Source organism: Pholcus phalangioides, unplaced genomic scaffold, assembly GCF_987345545.1.
Source record: "Pholcus phalangioides strain wild (caught in Gottingen) unplaced genomic scaffold, Ppha-v1.0 ptg000002l_1, whole genome shotgun sequence".
In the NCBI taxonomy this organism is placed as follows: Eukaryota; Metazoa; Arthropoda; class Arachnida; order Araneae; family Pholcidae; genus Pholcus; species Pholcus phalangioides.
The window spans coordinates 12,076,068-12,100,885 of record NW_028301595.1 but is presented as its reverse complement, the minus strand read 5'-3'; the positions used below and the strand labels follow the sequence as shown (position 1 = coordinate 12,100,885).

At 37.4% G+C, this 24,818-nt stretch overlaps 1 protein-coding gene across 1 annotated transcript in view; it reads right to left on the bottom strand.

Moving 5' to 3' along the window:
- LOC149089424 (P-selectin-like) overlaps window positions 1-1,785 on the bottom strand; it is an 89,779-nt gene extending 87,994 nt beyond the window's left edge. The window contains exon 1 of the mRNA XM_089238406.1: window positions 1,318-1,785. Coding sequence (XP_089094532.1) covers window positions 1,318-1,408 — 91 coding nt within the window. The 5' untranslated portion in view covers window positions 1,409-1,785. The remainder of the gene's footprint in view (window positions 1-1,317) is intronic.
- Window positions 1,786-24,818: the final 23,033 nt, after the last annotated feature.

The window sequence follows — 24,818 nt, the reverse complement described above, 5'->3', positions numbered from 1 at the left end:
TTGATTCTCAATTAAAGGTCATATGGCCCCCTTGCGATCCTGGTATATTCTAATCAGGGGGTTACGGGCAAAAATCCGATGAAAGGGGCGTCACGACAATTCATGAAGGGGGAAGGTGGTACAGATAGCTGAAAAGAGATAAAGCTTTCAAGTGAAGTAAAGCATGAAAATAGGGACTACACTTTTTTCAGAATCCACAGAATCACCTTTGCGCAACACTGCCTCAGAGAACCGCTATCTAGATCGCACTATCAAGATTTCGCTATCTTGACCCATAGGCCCATTCGGGCATTGCCATAGTGGCCCTACATAAAAAGATGTGGTACTATGATTTTTGAGTGTTAGTATGTAAATATATCTCCCCCAATGTGCAATTGCACATTCACACAGAATAAAGTTCTTAAGGGGAAAAAGAAGAACACGTAGAAAATGTGACGTTTGAATGTTTACTCTACCCATGTTACTCCAACGAAGTTATTTCCCAAAAATGTTTTGCAACATGTGTTTGAATAGGGATACACATTCGTGTCTCTGGCAAAACTTAGCTATTTAAGGGATCCAACCAGCTGATAAAAAAAATGAAAATTTGCATATTCATATTTTTGGCTGTTACTTTCAGCTAAGTATGGAGGGCCCCCCCCCCAGAACATGACTTTGCCCGGAAACCCATGATGTTTAGGCGGCCATGCTTAGAACTCCCATGAAAAGGAAGCTCGATGAACTCTGGACCAGGGTAGGCACGAACCCCGGGTAAAGTGTCATGAAGAGTCATTTATCGTCCCTTTTGAGGTCGCTGGATCGTCCCGTATTTTACAGACAGACTTATTTCTTCCACGTAAGTCGGCTCTTAGCAGACATGATAAATCCCCCCATTTCTGTATCCGTGATTGGCCCAAGATTCCAGAGACCGATTTTATTAGTGTCATTTTATTGTTGTCATTACAGTTTCGACTAAATTCGGCTCGTTTAGAAGAAAAGGTCTCACTCCTGGATGAGGGGGAAGGGCATGGATGGAGATACGGGGGAGAGAGCATGGGGCATGCCCCCCCCCACCCCGAGTCAAAGATGGAGTCTACTGATCTAATGCATATGCACATATATGAATTGACATCACCATCATAGTCCCCCCACCAGCAATCGTCATCGTGCCCCCTCCCCCGGACTTTCACGTCTAACTCCGCCTACGGGAAAGGGGGGGGAAAGCCCTGGATTTAAAACGGGCCACAAGAAGAAAATATGGTAAAAAGGGGCTGAAAAATGGTTCAGAAACACTATCATAAGGTGATAAACGTTTTATAAAATCTCAGCAGTACTTACCATTCGTGACTTTTAGTATCCATATGACATAGAAGAGGATAATTCCCAGTAAATCCATCCGATGATGTTGGCACCTCGTACATTTAACCATCTTTCACTCTATTTTGGTCCAGCCAATGTCCCTAAATCTTCACCGCTAAGAACCTCATCGTAACGGTTTCTCAACGGTAACTGCCCTCGAAGACAATAGAATAAAACAAAATAAATAACAATAAACTTATTTTTTCTTCTCGGAGAGTCGTTGAAGCACCGACCCTAACGACTGTCTCGCGTGTTACGGAATATTTAATTCATTCGGTCGGTAACGAACCTCCGGTAACAACGGCTCTTGCGGAAGTAAAAGATTCCAGAACTTAGTACAAAGAAGAGAAAAAATATGTGCGTTCGGATATTTTTTCTCTTTCCTCGTATATAAAGCACATACGTGGTCGAGTCCCTGTCTTCGCCAGCAGGACTGTGCAAGACAAGGTCTGGTTCATTTGTGATGCGGAGGACTGTTCGCGCCACGTGACGTGACGTCACGGATTTCAACCGACCTTATTCCAGAAGAGAAAGAAAGAAAGAAAAAATTGTAAATAAATGATGAAAAAATAGTGATCAAACCTCGTTTTCTAGTAAGACCGGTTTTGCATCACCTCGCTTTAAAAGCACCTGGATCTCGACCATCATAACTGATAGAGGTTCGGCCATAAGCGCCAACAACAACAACAGCAAAACTCGCTTTTACTGTATTAAAAAAAAGTATTCTACCGCTATATCGCCTCCTGTAACAGTGGTGGAGGTGGTCACTTGGAGCAAGATATTTGGAACAAGTTTATGGTTATGGTTATTTTTTCCCCCTACTGTCATATTTGGTCATGAGTATGACCAATAACCTATGAAAGAAAAATATGCATATGGAGCATGTTTGAAATTTTTTTTTTGGTTTTGAGATTTTCGTTTTTAGAATATACTGTACTGTGATTGAAATATATATGTTATAGTAAATGTGTGTGATAAATCCGTTAATATGTATAATAACCGGTCATCATACATATTGCTCATGCATCGTTGGTAAATTTAATGAATACGAAAAAAAGTATCACTTTTACTGGGGATTATGTATAATATACAATTATTGTCAGTGAAGTTCTCTAATGTTTCCCCTTTGTTACTTCTATAAATCCACTATAATTATTTTTAAACGTCAATTTGATTTGCCTTTAAACAGTTCTCGTTTTTCAAATGGATTCAACAATATATACTTTCTGCCACTTAGTCACAAAACACTTCTGAAGAAGCGCTGGATTTCGGCTCTACTTACCTCATCCAAAAATTTTGCAACTTTATACCACCAAACATTCTTAACATTAATAATTTATTACCTTTCAAAATATACATGAAGCAATATCTATCCGAGGATGATCTCCGCTATCCATACAAAGGTTTTTAACACCTGGCTGATGCGAAGATATATTTTGGAAAGAGAGAAAATTCAACTGTCCCTGCGGGGAATCGAACCCACGTCCGTTCACTTTCCGGGTGAGGGCCCTAGACTATAAAGGCAACGAATATCTCGATCTTTCCTTGGAGCTCGTGTGCACTGAACGGGACCGTACATGGACGGTCGAACCTAACTATGGTCGAAGCTCTCAATTGCTGACAATGCCACCAGATGGCGACTTATCCGAGGATGATGTCACTCTCCGCTGTCCATACTAAGTTTTTTAAGCTGATGCAAAGATATATATATATATATTTTTTTCATGAGCTAGATCTTAAAAAACCTTTGTAAGCAATATCTAATCTCAATAAGTGACATCGCGAGTTTCTTTTGATTTGTTTTGCGCTCTTTATTCAGTTAAATTATGAATCAATTCGATCTTACAGATTGCAATATTATACTAATTTTTATTATTAAATATGAAAATCATATAATGTATTATGTTCATGTAGTTGCATTGTCTGCTGTGGTCAAAAATACTAATGAATCATGTAAAAGTATTGTATAGAGACATTGGATTTTGTTCTCATATTAACCACTACATTAATTTTTTAATATGTTTTTTGTGTACTTTTTTTCCTAAAAAATTGGTTTTTTAATGTTTATTTTTTTTTCAGTTTTGTTTTGTTGTTATTTTGTTCACCAATACGTACTTCTATTCATTATTATTCATCATACCATCATGGGTCTCCTACCCCTTGGCTGATTTTTTCTTTTCATCTTGAATTTATGTAAGAAACGACATCAATGAAGCGAAATTGAAATTGAAAAAGTTGATGAAATCTAAAAAACATCACTTTCACAGGTGATTGTACATCATGCCCAAGAGTCATTGGTTAAGTTATAGTTAAAATTTCTAAGTGAGAGTTCATTAAAACAGTAGTAGAATTCGTCGAAAGATTTGTATTCTTTTTTTTCTCCACAAATTCTCTAATTTTAATATTTCAAAAATTTTCTAAATAAAAATTTAATTTAAAAAAATTTTAAGAATTTTTTTGCATTTTTTTTTCATTTTATAATTTTGATATTTAAATTTTTCATAAATTTTCAGCTTCTATTTACGAACTTTTTATGAACTTTGGTTTCCGATTTTTTTAAAATTTATTATCATTTTTTCAAAAGCATTCATCCCTATAAATTTTCCCCTTCAATGAATATTTAGTTTTTAATTTCCATAAAAAATACTTTTTTTCCCCACAAATTTACTAATTTTTAAGAATTTTTAAAAACGAAACGGTTCTATTTGGTTTTCCAATTTTTTATTTTATAATTTTTAAATTCAGTGACTGCAAAGAAAACATTTAATTTATTAATATTTTTTTTTCAAATATATTGAATCATTTCCTACATTTCTTTATGAGATTTCAAACATTTCTTTTTTATTTCGGATTTTTACACTCACCGCACTACAACAATGCTATAAACGCATAATTTATATTCATTTCTTACATACAAATAAATCACTCGTTGAAGGCAGAAGAAGAAAGAAGTAAGAGAAGACTTTTCTCAAGCCAAAGAAAGTAATAAAAAAGATAAGAAAATGAGTTCGTGCACCTTTTGGAGCTCGTTTCCACCACCTCCGTAAATCGCACCATAAAAAACAGGATCAACGTCCATCACGGCCCCCGTAATACCAATAATATGACCACACCGATCCATAAATGGGATTTATTCGTGATTTTTCGGATCGTTTTCTCACACTTTCACAAGTAATGACTTATTTTGGATCGTTTTCACGTAAAAAAAAAAAAAAAAAAAATAGACGCCGCTTATTATAATCACGGATAACGTTGTTGTTTTCAATTATTGTTATCACTTCCGCTAAGTAAGGAACGGATCAATATCACAACGTGGAAGAAAATCGTTTTCAGTAACCCGGACTTCGATTTATGTTATCAATTCATTTTCATTTAAACTTTTTTGTTTTCCTGTATTTTGAAGCTAAGGTTGAATCAGAGTCGTTTTTTTTTTCCTTTATAATTAGCGCTATATTACCTGTATGACAGTTATTGTTATTGGCATTCAAGATTATGTAATACTTGGGTCTTCAACGAATGGCCCGCGGGGCTATCTTTGAAGTCTGGGGGGGGGGGGGGCACGATGATGATGATGTCAATTCATCTATACATGCATGCATTACATCAGTCGACTTCATCTTTGATGCTGGGGGGCAATGCCCCCCACGCCCCCCCCCCCATATCTCCGCCCATGATTTGTCTTGGCCCGCCGATCATTTTCAGGAAACCGTTGAAAACATTGAAAACCAATCAGTTCTAGAATTGATTTCGGAATTAATGAAAGAAATGATTTCGGAATTAATGAAAAATAAATAAATTTGGAATTAATGAAAAATAAATAAATTTGGAATTAATGAAAAATAAATAAATTCGGAATTAATGAAAAATAAATAAATTTGGAATTAATGAAAAATAAATAAATTTGGAATTAATGAAAAATAAATAAATTCGGAATTAATGAAAAATAAATAAATTCGGAATTAATGAAACTATTAATTTTTAGGAATCAATGGAATTAATGAAATTAATAATTTAGGAATTAATGAAATTAATAATTTAGGAATTAATGAAATTAATAATTTAGGAATTAATGAAAATATTAATTCAGAAATTAATGAAAGAAATAGCTCCAGCATAAATGAAAGAAATAATTCTATAATAAATTAAAAAAATTATAGAATTAATGAAAGAAATGATTCCCCATCAAATTTATGAAAATTCAGAATTAATGAAAAAAAATAATTTAAAAATTTTTGAAACATAATTTCTGTCACGAATTCAGTTATTTCTTTCATCGATTCCGAAATTAATTCTTTCATACAACAATTTATATTTTCATCGATTTTCAAACTATTTGTCACTTATTCTGAAGATTTTTTTTCTTAAATCTGAAAATTTTTTTTCTTAAATCTGAAAATTTTTTTTCTTAAATCTGAAAATTTTTTTTCTTAAATCTGAAATTATTTGTTACTTATTCTGACATTTTGTCCCTAAATCTTAAATTATTTCTCATTCATTCTTAAAACTTTTTCCGTCAATAATTCTGAAAAATGTGCTTCTTTTCTTTCCCACTAAAGTGTTTTCAGACATGTATGTGTGTGAAAACACTTAATAAAAATGCCCGAAATATATATAATATGCCTGAATATCTGCAATTACGTAAATTTTTTTGGAGGCTGACATTCCCCTCCAGAAATAAGGAAATGATGGACCCCGAAATATGTCAGGGGTCCACCAACTTGTTAAGATGGTAAGGTCTGGTAAGGTCTCAGATGTAAAGTGAAACGCGAGCTTTATCGAATTAAGTTTTTTGTATTTAACCATGTTTCAATTTTTTTTTTAGGAATTTCCTAAAATCCGTCCGCAGGCCGCGTCAAAAAGCTCGCTTCAAGGGCCACATTTGGCCCACGGGCCAAAGACTCCTATTACAGAAAGTGTTGCAATTCGTTAATACACATTAAACAATTCCATTCTAATTTCTGAAAATTTCTGAATGAAAAAAAAATAAGATTTTAGCTTGAAGAAGAGCAAAGAAATAATTTTTTTTGCTCCTCATGTTTTAAAACTCAATATTTTAAAACATGCATGTTTGGAAGAAAAACGGAGTTGTGTCCTGTTTCTATTCTTTCCGTTTAACCAAACGGGACATATGGTCATCGTACTACTACTAAACCACATACGCATTTCGTCCCTATTCCTCTGTGGTACATGTAGGAATGTGTGCGTTTTTTTTTTCAGATATATTCATCCATCGGTTATTTTTATCAGAAAGCCCGACTCCCGACGTGATCACAATAAGCGGCGTGCACTGTATTTTTACATCCTTACTTACGTCACTTTTTTTTTTTCCGTAATGGTCATACATATTCATACACCTATAGCCTAAAGATATATTTTCCACATCATAACAGTCATTTCTCTCTCGATTAAGTAAAACGGTTGTTAATGTCACTTTCGAATGCCTGTGTCTGCTTAATGATAGTGGATAGGAAAAGAAAATGGCCGACAAATGACTTCCTCAACCTCAGACTGAGAAATAACAAGTTATGGTATATATTCTTATCTTGGTTTTTTACTCCACACCTTCTTCATAAAAGGTTCTTTTTTTTTCGCTCATTCTTAGTGGTGTGTTCAGCTTTGGGATAAGCGTAATTACTTCTCTGGTCCGTGATGAGTAGGCGTGTGTTATAACCGCTAAACACTTTCAGGCTTTTTTCTAGCTTCCTTGCAGTTTTATATGAGAAAACTCTATTTATCACTTCTTTCAGGAATGACATAATGATTGATGTGTGTTATCGATTATTTTCAGTGTGGAATGTTTTCGAAAGTTATGAGATTAATTAATCGATATTGAAATATTTTTATCCATAAAATATCGGAAAATATAAGTTATTATTATCTGGAAGAAGCTATGAAGGATAGTTTGGCGGTGTTGGAATGGACAAGGGTCAGTAGCACTGCCCGCAAAACCTGTCGATCGAATCCATGGGTCAGTTGCACTGGACTCCAGTGGCGTTGAAGCCGAGGGTGCTGTGGGTGCTCGAGCACCCACGGAAATTTGTGGCACGGATCTGAGCAACCCCAAAAGTGATTCAGAAATTTCCCATATTTTATACGAGGTTTATGTTCATAACATGTTCAGAAGCCCTGACATAATGTGTGTGTATGGGGATGATTGAGAGAGCAAGAAACCACATCAGTGAGCGACCAAAAGATTGTCTTAGGTATACGCATTCTCTACGTCACTCTTTCATCACTCACTGCCCAGGGACCTCGCTGCCTTTAGATCACTGACTGACTTGACCTCGGACTCTCTAGGCCACTTTTTTTCAATCGCTCACTGACCTAACAACTAGCTGTTTAGACCTTTTCGTCACTCACGTGCATTCACAATGCACTCGTCATTCGCATGCCTATCCACACAAACTCTAGGTCACTCTTTTGGTAGCTCACTGATGTGGATTCTTGCTCTCTAGTCACTCCGATGCACACACATTCTCAATGCCACTCTCTTGATCATTTTCTGACCTAGATTTTCATTCTCTGCGTGACTCTTTTAATCACTCAACAACCTGACACTTCACTCAATTTTGGTCACACACTAACTTGATCTCTCACTGTCTAGGCCAGTAGCGTTGAAATTGGGAATACCGTGAGTGCTATAGTGCCCTCGGAACTTTGTAGAATGATCCGAGCACCAGAATTGATTCAGAAATCAAAATTTCGAACATGAAATTCAAGACGAGCACCCACTGGAGTGAACGAATTCCATTGCCCCCGCTGGACTCCCCTCTTATCACACGGGTTGATTGCACTGAGGAGAGGGGGTGTCATCATGACTGCATAGGAACTCCTTATGAATAAGATTCATCGAACCTCCCTCTCTCTTTCTCATCTATGGTAGATGGTGTTGGCAGCACAGTAAAGCAGTGTTTTTTTAACTTTTTTCGCCCGTGGCCCCCAATCCCCCATTTAACCATATTTTATTCTCGTATTCCCTTTGTCTAAAAATTACCGTGAACCCCCCCCCCCCCCACCGGCTGTGACGCCTCTGCATAACACTGAACAATATAAATACGTAAAGGTCCATACATTCACTCAGAGCACACGTTGCGGCATGTGCAAATTCGTTAGAAATTTCCCAGAGAAATTTTACGAAGTGCATGTACAGTTAGGTAATACAATCGACGCTCGTTATACCGACCCTATCTTATAGCGAACCATTTCATTTCCACGACCGGTACGATGAGTTCTAAGTGCTTACAACGAATGTCCGACGTGTTCCCTTTCGATATAACAACCTTCCGAAATAACGTCCGTTTTCGACAGGGCAAGGGTTTTTTTTTATTCAAGCACTTTTAGTATCACTTTATTCACTTTTAGTATCACTTCCGCAAAGTGTGTACCGGATGCAAGACAACCAGCACCAGACACGGGGTCCGGTGTGAAAATAATAGTGGTCTAGAGCAGTGGTTCTCAATCTTTGGAAGCCCGCGGCCCGGTAAATATCTTTTGCGTAAGTGAAATGCCGGGTCATACATACAACTAGCGAGAAATTAATGGGAAAAATTAAACTGCGAATTACTCACGGCCCGGTGTGACTAGTGTTAGGGCCCGGTACTGGGCCGCGACCCGGCGGATGAGAAACACTGGTCTAGAGGGGTCTTGATAATTTCGTGGCCCCTTAGCCCGATTTTATATATCCAGTGGGAGAGAGGAATCGATTTTAAAAAAAGCCATACAGGAATGCTGAAAAATATTCATACAAAGAAGTATAGACACAATTAAATGTAAATTAATAAAAACATTAATTAAAATTTTGAACTGAAGCAAATTTTTTAGGCCAATTAAAATTAGGACCTGAAGTTGTTTGAGATACAATGAAAACTCAGAAACGATGAATCAAAAATGATTGACTAAGAAGATTCCAGCATCCATGAAAACCCAGAATTGATGAAAGCAAAATTCTAAAATTGATGAAAGAAAAATTCTAAAATTGATGAAAATACAGAATTTATAATAGGAACAATTCCAGAATTACCTTTCTCTACACATGAGAATGCAAAAAATTCCAGAATGTTTTTTCTCCGGAAGCAGAATTATAGAATGAATGAAAACTCAGAATTTATGAAATGAATTATTATTCCCGTAATTGTGCGGTCCCCGTATGACCGCACGCGTTTAATTAACGGGCGGAGAGCGTTTGCCGTATAACAAACACTAGGTTCATATATATAGTTATTATCAGGACAGGATAGCGGTTTATGTTTTCATTCATTTAACCAACAACATTCCAGTTTTTGTCGCATATTGAAACTGAAAATGTATCAATTTTTAATTGTTATCGAAACCCCAAGTCGTTTCGAGAATCGTTTCGACGATGCATTAAAAATAATCTGCTTGCACTGATTCGTTGGTGGTCTTGCCATCTATCGGCGATTTTTGTAACTATATTTTCTTTATGTAAATAAAAAAAAGTGTAAACACAATATTCTAACTAGCCAACCGCACCCTGAAAATGCAAATATCATAATTATTTACAGGAATTTTCAAATTTTTCTCGGTTGTTTTTTGTTTTTTTTTGCGCGCGCTCTGTACTTCAGAAAGTATAAAAGAAGCAGGACGGCGCCATCTGTTGGAGACAACAAACAACATCAATAAATAAAACAAATATCCCGTTTTTTTTAATTACTTGTTTCCCAAGGGACCCTTTGCACCGATAAGACGTAGACCGCTGGGCCGTCTTAAGAATATCACGGGCCCCCGGTCCAAGTGGTTTTTTTTTTGAAACCCTACCAGGTAAATTCTAGAAAATTTCAACCAAATCTCATTTTTGTGAGGCCCTTCTTCTCTTGAGGCCCCGGGCCGTGCCCGGGTGAACCCATGCGTTAAGATGTCACTGGTAGGCCGCTGATCCTTTTCCGAACAAATTGAAAGCTACTGGCGCCTTTACAGAATGTTATTCAGCATTTAACTATCTAAAAAGTAAAAAAACAATTACAAAATTCAAGGAAACAGTTATTTTCCGGATACTATGCTGAGGTGAATTCGGAAAGAAAAGTCATCACGTCTCTGGCGGGACTCGAACCCAGGCCCTCTTGCATACCGGGCAAGCATGCTACCACAATTACAAAATTGTTTTTTAAATTTTTTTTAGATCCCTGGTTAAAATAAGTTACTAAAGTAAATTGTTAACATTTTGCACGATGAAGTCAAAGAGAAAAAGTATTGTTATTGCAGGTCGAAATGAAGTCTGACGTGAATTGACCCCCAATAGGAGGAGATAGACTTGGAAGTCCCGGGCATGACCCTTCACAAGAGTGGGACTGACAGAGCTGCAGCCCGGGGCCTGATATGGTTTTCATCATTTTTTGTTTTTCACACTGTAAATTTAATATAGAGAAAGGGTCTGTGAAAAATCTAGCCGGGAACCTGCGAAAAACCCCATCCTAGGGAACTTGTTGCAAAATGTAGGCGGTGAGGCCCGGGTGGGTCCATGCCCTGAGACGGCCCTGGTTTTATGGGTGGTTTTGTAGGATTCTGTAAATGTGTATTCACTAATATAAAAGCTTTATTTCTTCACACCTTAATTTTTCTTCTCAGCTCTCTGCAGCCCCCAAACCCCCTGTCATGGCCCCTTCTCCATTTTCTTCCCTTGTCCCCCTTGAAGTATCCTAGTACCACTAGGGGGGCCATATCGCCCCCCCCCCCTAGTTGTGGTTGATGCAGCAATTCGAGTAATCGACTCCTCCTGTGACGATCGTATCTCTGCCCATGATCGATCCAACGTATGTCATAAAAGCCAAAACCTGGTTGGCCCATGGCCCTACAAGGGTGAGGCTGACTTATGTACTTTATGTTTTTTCACGCTATGAGAGAGAGAATTCATCATAATGGGCCCTGTAAAAGTCTGATCTTCAGGGCTTACAAAAGATCCTAATCTAGGGGCCGTGCTCAGGATGTGGGGTCCATAGTGGGGGGCCCCTCATACCGCGGGGCCCGATGCGACCGCACCTGCAGAGGCGTATTTATGGTTTTGCCACCTGCCAAGCTACTCGAATTTTGCCGCCCTTCTCTCATTCTAGTCTAATTTTTGTGACTACTCTTTCCTAGAATTCACCACCCTGTGCTATAACGCGTTTGGTCTCCCTCCCCTCCTGCAAGTACACCCGTGTTTCGAAGTCACTGCCATGCTCAAACACTATAAATCACACTTTTAGTCATTCACATGCTTGCACACTGTTTTGGTCACTCGCATACTTGCTCAGGCTCTATGTTTTTTGGTTGCTCACTAACATGGTTTCTTGCTCTATCACTCTTTTGAGCATTTACACGTTTAAACATGCTCTAGATCATTGATTCCCAACGTGGGCGTTAACGCCCCCTGGGGAGCGATAGAATATTTTCAGAGAAGCGTTAAACAGACCTATCTTATTCTTGCTTCTGGCATCGGATTATTACATTAAATACATGTCAAAATTCTAAAATTAAAGATATTACTGATATGGGGCCATTCAAGGTTACGTAAGCAGATTTTAGGCCATATTTGACCCACTCCCCTCTTGTCAGCAAAAGTCAGCAAAACACTGACACCCCCTGCCCCCTGTGACTTTGAAGTCACTGAGTGGCTTTCAAGCCACTCAGTGACTTTTTTATAACAAAATGTTTAATACACTATACAGACATATCAAAGTTTGCACTGCGATGAAATTAATTTCCACTTTAATTTACACAATGATAGGAAGCTTGCACAGTTAAATATCGCTAATCCATCTAATATAAGACCAGCGTGTGCCCGATAATCGGATGTTCAGTGATTTAAGCTGGTTATGAGTTCCTCCTCCGGGGCGCCATGTTTGTTGACATCTGGAATTCGGACGCCCTTGACCATCAACGCGGCTCTGACAAATCAAATACTTGAATCACATATATACATATATGTGTGTATGTTATGTATATATAATTTTTTTTTCTTTTCTTCCCGTTTCTCATTCACATGGGTTAGCGCACGGAGGGAGCGCATTTTTACACGCATACTAAGTAGAGGTTCAGGTGGACAGGGGAGACAATACTCCCGAAGGGGGTATGGCGACCCGAAGGGGAGCTTTTAAGTGACTTGAAAGCTCATTAATTTCATGTTGATGAATTTTTTTCAATTCTTGAATGAAAATTACTTGTGGGTAATATGAAGCTTCGGCGTGTAATTACTAATATTTTATTTTGGTACAGCAGGATGATTTTTCTTGAACAAAATACCGTGCTTGGCTCCTAAGAAATTAGGCCGGCACCTATACATTTTCCAATTTGTCAAGCCCTGTGATACAGTAACATTTGTTATGGGCAGTTGTTTGTTCTTCTTGTAAATTGCTGTATAAGTTTCAGGAAAAATGGGACTAATAAAATTATTATTGATTGCAATTGTTTTTTAGATTTCCCAAAGACAAAAGGTAGAAAAGACTTGCGGGAGAAAGCTTTACGGAAAGAAGATTTTATTGCGAAAGACCATACATTCACATGATCCAAGCATTTCGATTATGACTGTTTTGGCAGAACCAAATTGAGTGGAACATGGTTAAAATAGAGCGCAGTACCAGTTTTAAATTATTTTAAATTTGTGTGAAATGTGTTCAAATTTATAACACAAAAATAGAATCGCTGCACTAATTTTGATTAGGAATTTCATGAATGAAAGTTAGGTGCCGTATACTTATTGCTCTTATGTAACAAAATGCGCTTTATTTCCGCTTTTAAATAAAACCACATGAATAACGCAAATCTAAATTTTCTCCCCTCTTTACCCATTACAAGAAATGTGTCGCCAAGAACGAAGATAGCGCGCCAAGTTATGGATAGGATGGTCTTGTTAATCAACTAGTCACCATCGCAGTCTAGTTAATCTTATGTCTATGCAATGAAGTATGTCAGCGTCAGCTCATCAATTTTTCAAAATCAATCATTCAAGTCTGAATAGCGAATGTATTTTTTTTTCCTAGTGTGGAATAAATTCAGATTTATTTCAAATGAATAATATGTATTTATTTAAAGCATTCTAATGCTGTACATCAGTTTTTTCAAGTCGCGTAAAGCTTCCGTTTCTTCTTCACTGGGGATGTAATATTCTTTCTCGCCATTTTCGTGGACATATACCCCGGGTGTGAAATTGCTGACTATTCTGGTGACTTTCTTCTTGAGACCAAACGGATCGCACCAGCTGCACAAAAACATCGACACGAGCTTCTGAACTGTGATAAACAGAAAAGAATAATAATATTTGTTATTAATTTGGTTAATTATTGGTGAAACGTCTGCGAAATGTATTGATTGAATTCTAAACATGATATTCGTTGATCGCAACTAGCATTTTGGGAAATTTTAGAAAGCTTTCCTATAGGTAGGCAGGGTCGCCCTAATCAGATGCTGGGCCAGGGGTATCTTGACGGTTTCGGGCAACAAAAATGTTTCGAATATCTTTTGCCCAGATTTTTTTTTTTTTTTTTTTTGCTGGGGGGGGGGGGGGTTGGAATGGTGTCTAAAAATGAAGATAAATATAAAAAAATTTGACCCCTTAACAGTGACTTGTATAGCAGAAAGCCTTCGCGCGAAGCTTTGACGTCACTGAAGTTGTCCATTTCACCTGTAGTCATTGGATATGACAGTCCCACGTATACGAAGTCTTTACCTTTTTTGCGTTTATATGAACGACTTCAGTGACGTCACGAGCTTTGCGTGGAAGCTTTTGCTATAGAAAGTGTTGGTTTGCCCCCAACATGAAACAAAAATGCTTTACGTCACCCGACGCAAACACATCAATTTTTGCTTCCAACCTTTCTAAATGCCTTACGGTAACATCACCCATTAGCGTTTTTAAGTCTAATAAAAGTTAGCCAATCATTTGGAGCGTCTGTTGTCCAAATTCGGTGTCATATGGACAGTATACAATATTCTCGGTTTAAGTTAAAGTGGGGACGTGGGCGGAAAAGGTCCCAAGAAAGTTTGGAATGTAATACTGAACTGCATTTCCCGAACACGCAGCACGATAGGAGAACAGCGACTGTAATGGACGTCCAGATGAGAATGTTCTTCACTGTTTGTTTGGTCTTCATCTTCGCTTCTCGTTGTTCCGCATCTTCTTCGGAGCTTACTTTGTTAGGAATATTCAGAATCTTCAAAGTAGAAGGAAAACGAGAAAATTGAAGCACGAAACTGGAAAGCATTGTCAAAGTTCCGCTCATCAAAAATAGCAACATTACGTAATCACCGTGAAATTTTCAAATACCGATTCAATTTATTCTGGTGTTGGTACGCGAATTTCTATTTTTTTAGTAACGTTAAACGTTGTGGCCCGCGAGCCATTCGTTGAAGAGTCCTGCTTTAGGACCCGTGTAACAACGACATAAAACTGTGTTGCTATAAGCTGAAATGCACAGAGCTACCACAGCAAAATACGTGAAATTCTGACAATTCTTACCCCATTACCATATGATGGTGTTTTCTTTCATCAGGACGAGAAATAAATCTGTTTTATACTTACTTTATCTAAAGCATCAGCTTTCTCTCCACCTCCAGCCGATATCGATTTGTCGACTCCATTTTCGTGGTTATCGTAGTATTCAGCTGCCCAATAGTCGTAGAGGTCGTAATCTGGTCGCCATTGAGCGTTCGGCTTACCTCTTTTGCGACTCTGCGAACCACCAGATAAACCTGGAAAAAAAAAAAAAAATCCCATAATTCTCACCGTCAAACGCAACCCGATGTTAAATATCGATGAGTTGAGATTGAAATTTTTCAATACTGAAATACAACTTTTTGTGCTTGTTAGCTGTTTGCAATCTTCTGTTTTTTTTTTTTTTGACGAAGTTTGTGTCATTACCAGGACCTGATTTCTATGACCTTGCATATGTTTTTATGATTTAGCATATTCGCTATTTCTACGCGATAGAGCATTTTTTAATTATTTCAATAATTTTTTTTAGGCATTTTTTCCTGATTTTTCAGTAATTTTGAGGCATTCGTCGGGATTTTCAAAATTTAGGGCATATTTTCATATTTTTGAGAATTATTTTCCATATTTCAGCAGAACAATCAAGAGGGATTTTTTCCCCTAAGCTCTGCTAGTTTCATTTCTCACATTGGTAATTTTTCGACAATATTAGCAATAATTGACAATTTTACTTTCAAAAGGTGCCAAAGACAATTTTGTCTTTGGCTTCGTTTATACAAAGATGAACGATTTCCCGTAATTTCCTTGAGAAAATATGGTCAGCTTATTTATAAAAGCATATTATTGGGTTGATATGGCATAATTTAATTTTTTTAGGCATAAATACATTTTTTATGGACCATATTCTGCCGGTGGTCTTCAGGTCATAAAAATCCTAGCGCTAGTCATTACTTACCGTCGAATCGCCTCCCACGTCTTGTGTCTTCACTCTCATCACGATCTTCATTTCCGACTTCCACGTGTTCGTTATGAGAGAATTCGAAGCTGATTGGGCTCGTTTCTGCGAGACCTGCTCATAAAATAAAAAGATCGAGCGATCAATGTATATGTTACGGTAAATGTGTGTGTGAAAATGCGGTTAAAATTACGCATAATCCCCGCTAGTTTTGGTGAGTTTGAGAAATTTCTCTGAATTTATCACTTAAGAGTGAATTCTGAACTCATCTTGAACATTTTTTCAAATAGGAACCATATCTCTCTACGACGAACGGCTGGTGAGATCAAGGCCGAATCAGAACTTACAGCGCACTCACCCTTACACTTCCGGCTCAAGTCCATCGGTAGTGAATTGTCCATGGCGATAGACCAGAGCTGCGCTCGTTTCGAAAGAAAGTCCTTGTAACCTCACCGAAAAAGGGTGACTAAAAAATTTCCATCACACATATTAAAAATTTATCAAAAATCAATCAATTGACAAAAAAAGTTTTTTGTTATGTCAATTGGTTACATTGTTATAAATTTTTAAGATGTGACAATGACTTTTCACCCTCCCGGTATTTTAAATCGGGGGCAACGGGATTCACGTCTAACTAAATACAAAATTGTATCGATATACCTTCGAACTAATATCTACCGAATAATCTCTTTTGGGCCTCGCTGGTAATAGATAAACACAAATAGTGTAATTATCATTATTAAATGAACAAGTGGCTAGCTAACAACATATTATTAGATGAAAATTATTGTTTTACAAGTATTAAGTTATCGTATTAGGATCATGAGATAAATTTTAATGCCAGTGTTTTATTCTTACTCTTTGCAACTACGCCACTGAATTTTTTTTTTGTGATTGAACATTCGCGTGTGGAAAAGGAAGGTCACAACATCAACGAGTGTCCGTCACGCAAGGGCATTGCCACATGTTGCGTTCATACAAAGAATTCCTATCGAATGTAATTTATATTTTTTTCCTGGAAATGGTAAATTATTAATTTCATTATAAAACCGATAATACTCTCTGCAAGGAATTCATAATGGATATATGAAATATTCAGTTTCATTCATTAGTCATATTTCATATTTCTCTCTTTCTAAGAGTCATATTTTCAGTTAGTTCATATTTAGTCAGCCGGATAAAACATCAAGTCACATTTTAATCAGATTGATATAAACAATAAGACAAATCCATGGTTAAAACTATTAACGAGCACTGGAACAGTCGCAAAGTACTACTATTACTTCATCGCACACCAACTCTAGTCGTGTCGCTATACAGCAATTTACTACCAAAACGAAAAAAACCAACCATGTCACCACCCAATAGCTTCGGTTACCTTTAAGGGTGTGTGCCGTGGTGGAAATTCCGGCACAAACTCCTCGAGAGAAGAAAAGAGCATCGGGAGAAGGAAAAAAAATTTTCGGGCCACGCTCTCTTCTGAAATGCTGGAAAAATGCACTCAAACTGCTAAATGGGAGAAGTTCGAAGCCAAAAATTTACCATTTTAAGTAAAAATTAATAAAAATGAAAAATTACCAAATATCTTTTTATATCATGGTAGTTGGCACAAATGGCAACTCGAAATCCACCCGAAATACGGGTTGTCGGGCTAAAAGGTATCTAATTGGGAGAACCACGCATGCGCTTAGTAATGAAAAGTGCTGCAACGTCGTTAGGAATTTGCTATTATAGTTACCTAACAAGGTCGTGCATGCGCACTGTCGACAGCTGCTTTGAAATGCTTTTCTCAGTAGTTGCGCTGCTGACTGCCAGCATGGGGGGGGGGGGGGGGAGGCACCGTGTTCGGCTGAAGTTGTTGTTTTTCCGTGGTTTTTGAATTTCAAAGTACAAATGACAAATGCGAGCCGATCTCCCATTAAAAAAGTCTATCCGTAAAGAGAAACCACAACGATCAAAATTCACGCGTAGTACGTGATACAGGCATAATAACCTGCTGAATTTTTTTGCTTTCGAATGCGGAAGACAGGTGGCAGCACTTCAGTAACTCACGACTGGAATTCCTCAGAGAAATCTTGATGATGATACACGACAAGTATATAGTACATCCCGACATGTACAGATTCAGTAGAAATTCCTCAGACGAACGTTTACGAGGTACCTGTGTAGTTTTGTGGTAGTAGTAGCAGCCCGTGGTCGCCACAACATAAGGCTCAATACATGTTTCGCTAGCCGAATTTAAATCAGTGACACGCGTTGAATGTCGTGTACGAACTAAGTGAAATGTGAATGTTCAAACATGATTTGAAGCAGCGTCTTCAGCAATTTTTAACACCTACAATGCTACTAAACACTTGGCAAGAGATCGAGTTCCGTTTGGACAGCTGCAGAGCCATCAAAGGTACTCATGTTGCAATTCATTGACTTTCAAACAAATTTAAAGAAATGTCCTCTTCAATGCAACTTAAATTTATATGTAATCATGTGTGGTTCTCTCACTATAAGCCGTTACTTTTAGATCGCTTTAGCCCAGACACCCTGTCGTAGCCTAGGACCCCTCTTGTATTAGTCTTGGAAAAATATTTGAGTTAGTTATTAAATTCTTTCGGACGCAGTGCCGTCTTATGGACCTCCTGCTGAACTGCTTTTTCAGCTCAGTGTTTGTTTCCGAAGCTAAGGCCACGTGGCCTTCTTGTGGTACTGGGGGCCACGAGAAAAAAATCAAGTGGAAGGGGAGGTTGATTAAGGGGCCATAGAGAGGTGAAAAAAATATAGATGTGAAACAAAGGTCAGGTATGGAGGCCTCAGAACATAACTTGGCTCAGGACTTGGCTCAGGACGTCTTCACACACGGACCAGAGGCCTCGAGTGGGGGGGGGGGGAGAAATCTCATGAAAACGGGAACTGGTTAAAAATTTTCGCCATTAAGCATCTACATTAGCCATTCACATTCAGCCAGCTAGAAGCCTCAGAAAAATGACTTTACCCGGGTGTCCATGGCGCTCAAAGGCGGTCGTGTCTAATGCCCCCCCCCCGCCATGATTTTGAGACAGCCGTGCACAGAACTCTCACCAAGAGGAACTCGCTGGATTCCAGCCCAAGGGTAAAGAGGAACTTATTTATAAAAGTTTTCTCAAGAAATTATATATACTCAAAAAGTAAATTCTATAAGTGGGGAGGATTTACTCTTGGAAGACCGGGGGCCATGAGAAGAAAATATGGTTTGAAGGGGGCTACGGGCGAAAAAAAATTAAGAAGCACCGCTCTAACTTGCTAAAAACGCCTGCTTGACAATTCACATGCTCAATTTTTTAGTTGAATATTCTGTTTTCCACACTTTTACTTGCATTTACCAGAATGGCTCATTTTTTTGATTGACTCCTTGGTAAAAATTTTTCTCATATTTGTTTTTGTACTGTTATATGATGGCAATAAATTTGATTTGATTTAAAAAAAATCTCGAAAATCTTTTAATCAGATCTCACTATCATGAGGACCCCTAAGAAGCACTCGAGGCTAAAGGGCCATGCCCCGGGGAGACCATGCTTTAAGACGGCTTGTTCGAGCTGCATCAACCTCTGTTTGGGGGGTCACACGCTTTCACACACTTCTGCTTACTCGGGGAATTCAAAATACAAGAAATATCGACTCTAGAAACACTTTTTAAAGAGAAAAATGGATGAGCTTACCCATAATAATTGAAAAGAGGCAAACGATAAACGCAAGATAAACGAACATTCTGCAATTAGCATCAAATAAACTAATATTTAACGTATAAAAAAAATTGCATCGCTCCATTTTCTATCCAATCAACACCTACAACAAGTTATTTGCTGCGACCGCATCAGAAAAAGTTACAACAAAGCTATTTACTTAAGACTTTATTACTCTCCACGACGAGCTATTGAAGTTGCAAGTCTCATGGTATAATAACCTTTTAGTTCCGATATAAAGTTGGATTCAATGGGCTAAAACATTTAAATCAGTATAAAATTTGGATTTAAATTTGCACTTTAATAAATTGTTGAATATATTTCATTTTAATTAAATGCTAATAATTATGGTGGTAAATTGCTGTAATAGAAAATAGACTGGCCAGCAAAATCCATCTACGCTAATCAGAGATTTTTACCACATTTACTTGACGTGGTATTGATTAATTAGAGCTTCAACAATGCCCATAAGTACTGTTGAATCTGTTTCACTTTTCCTGCAAAGCGCAATGAAATTAGTTGAGCTCTTGAAGTCAAGAACTCGTCTTTGACAATTTTTTTTGTCTTTAATTGGCAATTTTACCTACATCTGATAATCATTTTCGTACTAATTGGCAATATCCCGTATTTTCTGGAAAGATCCGATTTCTGCAAATTTTTCTTCGAGAAAATATGGTCAGCTTAAGTACACTGCTGGCCACCCAAATTGCAACACCAAGAAAGACAAGAGATATCGCAACAATATTTATTTTGTAGATAACATGTTGACCAAGCATCAAATGATTAAATTTATAGACTTCTGTGAAGTGTGGTTCCTGCCAAAATCAGTAGCCACCATTGTTGGAGATCACCGCTGCCACACGCCTCGGCATTGATTCAAAGAGACTTTGGATGTGTTCTTGGGATACAGCAGACCAAGCAGCTTCCACGCGTTGCCAAAGTTGATCTGGTGTGGCAGCTGGGGATGTAATCTGGGTCAATCGTTGAGCAACCATGGACCACATGCTTTCTATCGGCGAAAGATCCGGAGAGCGAGCTGGCCAGGGAAGCAATTCAATCTGGCGATTGACGAAGAACCTTTGGACAATGCGTGCCACGTGTGGTCGCGCATTATCCTGTTGAAATATGGCTGTGGGCAAGCCCTGAAGGTAAAGGACAACTGGCTCCAACACCTCGGAGATGTAGCGCTGGCTTTTTAAAGTACCGGCAATGCGTACTAGAGGAGTGCGAGAGTGATATCCAATACCACCCCATACCATAATACCCGGTGCAGGACCAGTGTGGCGGTGCATAACGCAGCTGTTCAGCATCCTCTATCCACGGTGTCTCCAGACTCGAATCCGACCATCGTGGTGTTGCAGACAGAAGCGTGACTCGTCAGTAAAGACAATTTCATTCCATTGTGCCGTCCACATCCTTCTTTCATCGCACCATTGGCGGCGGAGACGTCTGTGGTTCTGCGTCAAGGGTAGACGAAGCAATGGACGTCTTGAGGACAGACCACTCTGCTGTAAACGGCGTCGAATGGTACGCGCAGACACTGGATGATGCGGTACAGACTGAATGTGATGTGCTATGGTTCATGATGTGGCTGAGCGATCCGTCACTGCCATACGCCTGTCATCACGTGAAGTGGTGCACTGGGTGGATGCGATCGAACACGTCGGTCCGCCGTACCCTCCTGCATCCAACGATCACATATCCGCATTACAGTTGTTTGGTTTCGTCCAACACGACTACCGATTTCCCTGAAAGATAATCCACGATCTCGGTAGGCCACTATCCTTCCTCTGTCGAACTCGGATACTTGATCAAAAGATGATCGTTTTTTTGAAAAAACCACAAGAAAAACACAATTGCCGTACTTCAAATCGTCGAAATCTCCAAGCCTTAAATAGCGCTTTGAAGTGGCGCCACAGGCGCGCATGATGTGCGTCTGCGCTGAAATTCTAATTATTTGCATATCTCACCTCCGCTAATGCATGTTGTAAATTTCATATTATTTGCATGCTTCCTTCAGGGTGTTGCATTTACGGTGGAAAGCAGTGTATATGCATAGCTATCATCTCGCACCGCATCTTTTGTGACGTTGATCGTAGAGACATAATTAGAAAAAAACTATTCAAATAACGTGTGAACCCCAGATACATGTTGCAAGGGGTTATATAACGTTACTAAAATTAAAAAAATTCTTTTTTATGGGAACACCCTGTGCTCAAAAACCCAATTAGAAAATATTTGTTCTGTCTCTTCTGAGGCATACAAAAAAAAGTTAATGTTTTTAAGGGCAATATTCGCTGAGATATTTGAATTCAAAATCAGAGCACAGTTATGAGAGAACAGCATAAACGAGGGAACGAAGCGTTGTCAGTTATTTTATGCTGTTTTTCACAATTATTTGAATTCGTGCATTTCAGCGAACATTGCACTTAGAAACGTGGAATTCTTATTGGCCTCGGGAGAGACCGGGCATCAACTTTATTATTGGGTTTTTAGCACCCGGGAGCAGTATAAAAATAGCTAATGTTTTCCTGTGTACGATCCCTCGAAAAATTATGCAAATCATATTTTAAAAAAATCCATCATTTTAAGAAATCTCATGTCATTTGAAAACTTTTTGCAATTGGAAGTATAGAGTCGAACTTGGTTTATTCCAAGTCCAAAGTCATTACTGGAAAAAAATTCGAATTATCCAATTAATACATCATGGATCCGCAAAATGAGAGCAAATTGCAACTTAATCATCAACATTCACATAGGATAGAAATTATTAATAATTAAAATTTTATTACGAAACTGTTACGAAAGTTACGAACTGTTACGAAACTATGAAATTTACGAAACTGAAGTTACGAAACTATGAAATTTACGAAACTGAAGTTACGAAACTATGAAATTTACGAAACTGAAGTTACGAAACTATGAAATTTACGAAACTGAATTTACGAAACTGAAGTTACGAAACTATGAAATTTACGAAACTATGAAATTTACGAAACTGAAGTTACGAAACTATGAAATTTACGAAACTGAAGTTACGAAACTATGAAATTTACGAAACTGAAGTTACGAAACTATGAAATTTACGAAACTGAAGTTACGAAACTATGAAATTTACGAAACTGAAGTTACGAAACTATGAAATTTACGAAACTGAAGTTACGAAACTATGAAATTTACGAAACTGAAAGTTACGAAACTTACGAAAGTTACGAAACTTACGAAAGTTACGAAACTTACGAAAGTTACGAAACTTACGAAAGTTACGAAACTGAAGTTACGAAACTATGAAATTTACGAAACTGAAGTTACGAAACTTACGAAACTTACGAAACTTACGAAAGTTACGAAACTTACGAAAGTTACGAAACTATGAAATTTACGAAACTGAAGTTACGAAACTATGAAATTTACGAAAGTTACGAACTCTGTTACGAAAGTTACGAAACTGTTTCCCAAATTTTAATAATTACAATAATTGATCTTGGCTGGTAAATTATTCTAATGTTCTGGAATCTCAGCATCACTGCAAAATTTCTTGACCATGTTCAAAGCCTCATATGCGAAAACAGCTCATGATCATCCGTTACGAAACTATATCCTAAATTTTGTTTATCTTTCTTATGCTATCTAGGAAATATGTTTTCACAATCTGAACTTTCCGATACTTTCCATATTCGTAATGACAACAAAAAGATTCAGATTTTGAATCTTACACCTTGATCTATGGGTTGAAAAAAATTAATCAGTATTAAGTGCTGATACACAGTCTCTATGTACTCCAACTGAACTATGTTGAAATTGGCAATAAATTATCAAAAAAAAAAGAGTGGAGAAAAACAGAATTTTCAAACTTTTATTAGTCATTAAGAATTTGTAGTTTAACTACTTGATCAAGAAAATCAAAGTATAGATTCTTGTACAGTTTTTCCAAACTTGTCGTACAATTTGCAAAATTCTTGCACAACAATTGCTCAAGCAAAAATCATGCTTCTTTCCTCCAACTTCGAGTTATCCAAAAAACTGTAAAAGGTTCGAATGGAAGAAGAAATTTTAAAATTAAATCGGATAGTAGAAAACTCAAGGGGCGTTCGTAAAAATTCGAATCATCAAAATTAATTAAAATTAAACTTTTTCTACTGCACTTCTAAGTTCAACGATTACAGAGTCCTACGGACAAAAACAATTTGGATCACCCTGTATATAATGCCATTGGGAATGAATTAAATTCATTTTTCTATCTTTATCGATCATTTGATCGATTTGGTTTAAAAAAAAACAAGGAATGGCTCTCGGCCAAACGATGGGTGATTATCTAAATAGAATTCGCGAGCACATTCTCCAGTTATTCCGGCTCCAGACAGAAAATAGAGCACATAATACAACCACGTGGAACCTACCCTGGCCTTGTATGACTATACATTTACCTAAAAAAAGGAATTCATTACTCATAGAATTGAGCTAGAATAATTATCTTTTAGGAATCTGATCATGGAAGATGAGGAGTTATCGGAAATAAACATCGAATTCTTAGAAAATTCTATGATTTTTTGGACGTGGAAAAAACATTTTTCTTGACCACGTACTGAGAATCTGAAAAGAATACGGTAAGTTATATAATCATTAATCCACAAATTGTATTATATTTGAGATTGTATAATATTTTATCTTGTATGTGTACTGTTCTAGTTTGTGTGTATGTTCTCTATACAAATCTACAAATTTAGATCGATCGTCACCAAAATTTTTCACATATACCAAATGGGACCCGATTTGAGCGATAGGCTACTTTAAAAGTTCACCAGAGCAGGGCAAATGCCAGAAATGGGCGGAAAAACTTGCCAATAAAAAATTTTGTAATGGGCATCTTTTTTCTCAGTCACCTCGTTGGGCATTTTGCCTGTTGTGATGTTCTATTTGTATTTGTATAAGATATTTGAATTTAAAAGAATTTAATAAAATGTGTCATTCATCATTATAATTACAGACGTAGCGCTGTATCAGTAAATAACTAAGACCTGAAACAAATTATGAAATTTTGTGCAATGATAAAATAATTACATTCACGGAAATTAATTAATCTAAATAAATCGTTCGTGATTTATTTAGCCATTTTTAAGCTTATAATTTGTTTTTTTTTTTTACCAGTATTCAATGTACATTGAATGTGATGAAGTGCTCGTGAATATTTTAATGAATTTATGAGCTTACGAACATCGATTTTTTCTCTCTAATCAAATTAATTTTATAGATTCCTAAATATAGAAAATGTTCCTGAAATTGTTAATGAACTATTCTCGAACTTTTAAATGGCGTGTTTCTAAATACGGGAAACTTTAAATAACTCTAAATAATCTTTAAACACATCAAGTGAATAAAGTTCTCTTACTAT